The sequence below is a fragment of the Andrographis paniculata genome, unplaced genomic scaffold (assembly GCF_009805555.1).
Source record: "Andrographis paniculata isolate CXL003 unplaced genomic scaffold, ASM980555v1 Contig66END, whole genome shotgun sequence".
Classification (NCBI taxonomy): Eukaryota; Viridiplantae; Streptophyta; class Magnoliopsida; order Lamiales; family Acanthaceae; genus Andrographis; species Andrographis paniculata.
In genome coordinates, this window is record NW_026137602.1 from 1,425,327 (window position 1) to 1,428,749 (window position 3,423).

The 3,423-nt window shown below is 33.0% G+C and overlaps 1 protein-coding gene across 2 annotated transcripts; it reads right to left on the reverse strand.

Moving 5' to 3' along the window:
- Nucleotides 1–322: 322 nt before the first annotated feature.
- On the reverse strand, nt 323–1,635 carry LOC127263032 (dof zinc finger protein DOF5.4-like). Of its 2 annotated transcripts, XM_051291953.1 has the most exons (2): nt 1,470–1,635; nt 323–1,400 (listed from the first exon to the last, which is right to left on the reverse strand). In XM_051291953.1, exons 1-2 carry the CDS (start codon nt 1,533–1,535, stop codon nt 855–857), a joined length of 612 nt encoding a protein of 203 aa, XP_051147910.1. In that variant the 5' UTR covers nt 1,536–1,635; the 3' UTR covers nt 323–854. The 2 variants fall into 2 exon arrangements, with proteins under 2 accessions (XP_051147910.1, XP_051147909.1); XM_051291952.1 differs by having other exon boundaries at nt 325–1,633.
- Nucleotides 1,636–3,423: the final 1,788 nt, after the last annotated feature.

Here is a 3,423-nt window from a genome sequence, read left to right on the forward strand (position 1 = left end):
TTTTTTTTATAAGACATAAAATTTAATCGAAGTCCTACTCTTCACTAATTTGTCTTTCTAAAATATAAAATCAATTATTTATGATTTAAAAACAAAATTTTATGATTAAAAACAAAATTTTATGATTTAAGACTACTATCAAACGAATCACGTATAAGTATTAGTAAAAATATAGTTAAATTTTTAATATAAGTAATTAATTTTTTATTATTATTCAAAAAAAAGAGGCTAATTTTATACGAAAAAAAAAAAAAAAAAAGGCTAATTTTATACTACGAAAAAAAAAAAAAACAGGACTAATTGCATTTGCATGGGATGGAGGTAGTAAGTAAAAAACAGGCAAAATTGTCCCTTTTCGAAACTCAACGTAAATTCCTCTCTACTTTAAAAATAAAAATTACATGATGTCCCCTTATACTTTAAAAAAATATTGCATAAAACTACTTCGTGGTTTCGAAACTCAGCATAAATTCCCATTTTACTTTAAAAAATTGTATGACGCTCACTTATACTTTCAAAAATATTACATAAAACCCCCTGCCATGCAAGACATATAGATAGAAAATCATCTTATCTTCTTATCACAAGAGGAAAGTTTCATGATGGTAAGATTTAATGCAACGTTTTTTAAAATATAAGGGTATCATGCAATTTTTAAAGTATAAGAAGATTTTACGCTGAATTTTAAAACCACGTGGGAGTTATAACCAATTTTACCAAAAACACAGTAAAATTATGTATGTAAGAAATCATAATGTGAATATATATTAGTGTGTGGAGTGTAAAATAAAACAATAAATTAAAAAGAAAAAAGAAAAAAAAAAAAGCAGGGTGTTACTGCAATTAAATGAAATCTAGGGGAAGTAACCAAGGGGCTGATCATTGATGATCCAGTGGTGTTGACTCCAGTATGATGGATCAACGCCAGCTGTTAGATCAAACTGCCCTTGATCGCGGCCACCGCCGTCGTCTCCCCATACCAGCGCCGCCGCTAGCTCCTCATCCGCCGCCGCCGCAACAGTATTCTCCACCACCGATGCCTTATTTGCAGGCTCCAACTGCGTTTGAATGTCGCCGACTAAGAAATCAATAACCTCTTCCGACGAGGCCATAAGGCTTGAGAAGCTTCCGATCTCAGTCGCCAGAATCTCGCCGCCGTTCTCCGGCGGCTGGCGATCGAAGCTGCCATTTGCTCCAAAAACCGCCGCCGCTGCCGTGGCGGTTAAGCTGGAGTTATCAGGCTTACTTGTCGATTTGGTTAATTCTATGGCGGAATCTATAGCAGTAACGGTCTTACACTTGGAACGCTTGTTCTTCCGGCATCCTCCGCCGACAGGTACGTTGCGGAGGACGCCGCCGTTTGTCCAGTACCGCCGGCAGCTCTTGCAGAAGTGGCGCGGCTGCGACAGATTGTAGTTATTATAGTAGCAAAATTTGGTGTTGAGCGAGTCACAGCGCGGACACTTTACCGCATGGTGGTTGTGCAGCCGCCGCCTCCTCTCTCCACCGTCGCCGCCGCCGCCGATCGCCTGCATATCTCAAATTCCAAAACCCTTTCCCACCATGTATGTACTCAACTCAACTCAACAACAGTCTCAGATCAGATTTCCCTCTGACAAACAAATGTCCCATAGTAATTGTACTTTACCAAATTATACTATTGAAAATGACTAAAATGCTCAAAATCCACTATATGAATTACCGAAAACGCCCTTGATCACTAGGAATGTGGTGGCAATTGTGAGTGTTCGTTTAATGATGGCGACAAATCGTAGCCGTCGGATGAGGGAGGGAGTCCGACGGCGACAGAAAGCGAAAAGTGTAGGGTCTGGGGAGAGAGAAATATCGCTGCCACTGATGAGAAGCTGTCGAGTTGTCGGCCAATAGGAGGGACCCACGTGTCAGGTATAATGGTACGTACGTTGCCACGTTAGTCTATTGTTTGGTTACTGCGCCATTTTTATTTACTATTACAATTATATTTGCTCCGTATATTTATGATATATACCTATTTTTATTTTAAATTGTTTAATTATAAATTAATTATTTAAAAATATTTTATATTTTAAATAAATATTTTTACTTTATTATAATATTATTGTTTCTATATTAAAGAATAAAGATAAAATTATCTTTATATTACATCCGTCCTATAAAAGGAATAATATTTGCTTTTGTACATATATATTTTTTAATATTAATATTATATTGGTTTATATTTTTTAATATTAATATTATATTGGTTTATAGTATAAAATATATAAATTTTTATTAGATTGTGTGATAAAAAAAATAATGGTATTTGTATAATATATTGAAAGTCGTAAGGGTATTAATTATGTTAGGTAGATAGTATAATAACTAAATTAGGAAATGATATCTTTTTTTTGGGCAGACAAAAATGGAAAATGATTTCTTATGGGACGGAGGGAATATTATTTTAACTACTCATTATAATTAAAATATTATTATTTTTTAAATTCCGCATTAAAAAATACTTTTTCCATCCATCAAATTTAATCTCATTTTTTCTTTTCGTCCGTTCGTCAAACTTGTCTCATTATTAATTTTGATAAAATCAAATATTTAACATTTAACTATTAGCCTCAATTCAACACTTTTTATCATAATTGTCACTACTTTTATTGCATCATCCATCTTCATTTTATTTAATTACTAACTACAATCCGGGTATCTTCCTGATCTTATAATTCAGGAGGATCCTGAAAAAATTACAGTCATCGGATAGAGATATTAATCAATTGTTGCAATTATATGCATGGATAGATATGTAATTCGATTCGTATAATAAATAAAACAATTATTAATTTTAACATTAATCAAGAGAACACAAATATATGTAGATATTTGTCGTGCTTATTATATGTTTCAGTTCACAACAAAAAAAAATGAAAAAAAGAAAGGAGAACTACACATTATCTTCCGAAGTTGATCGAAGAAAACATATAGTTAAGAACTCAGAGCATGGAACAAGATAGAAAAAAATGATGAGTATTCTGGTGAGTTCCAGTATGCTGTAGGCGAAGATGACGTTCTAGAAAATGCGGAATTTGATAAATCTTTTCTATTTTTAATCTATCGCGAAAGTAACGTACTGATGAATTTTTATTACATCATATCTCTATCTTCGGAACATCATATCTCTATCTTCGGAACATCATATCTTAAAGATACATACATCATAATCATATTATTTATTCAGCATATTAGTATTTGCACACATAAATTATTGAATCAATAGCCGAAACAGTAGGTGAATTGCAGGCTTCCAATAGTTTCTAAGGGTGTGTTTGTTTGGGGGTTTGGATTTTGGATTGGGATTTAAATAGTAAAAATTCTGAATTTGAATAGTTTTATGATGTGATATAAATAGATGTTGATGTGATGTTTTGAATGTAAAAT

What these genes read in the sequence shown, in the direction of transcription:
- LOC127263032 (XM_051291952.1), bottom strand. Translation starts at nt 1,535, where the DNA reads ATGCAGGCGATCGGCGGCGGCGGCGACGGTGGAGAGAGGAGGCGGCGG.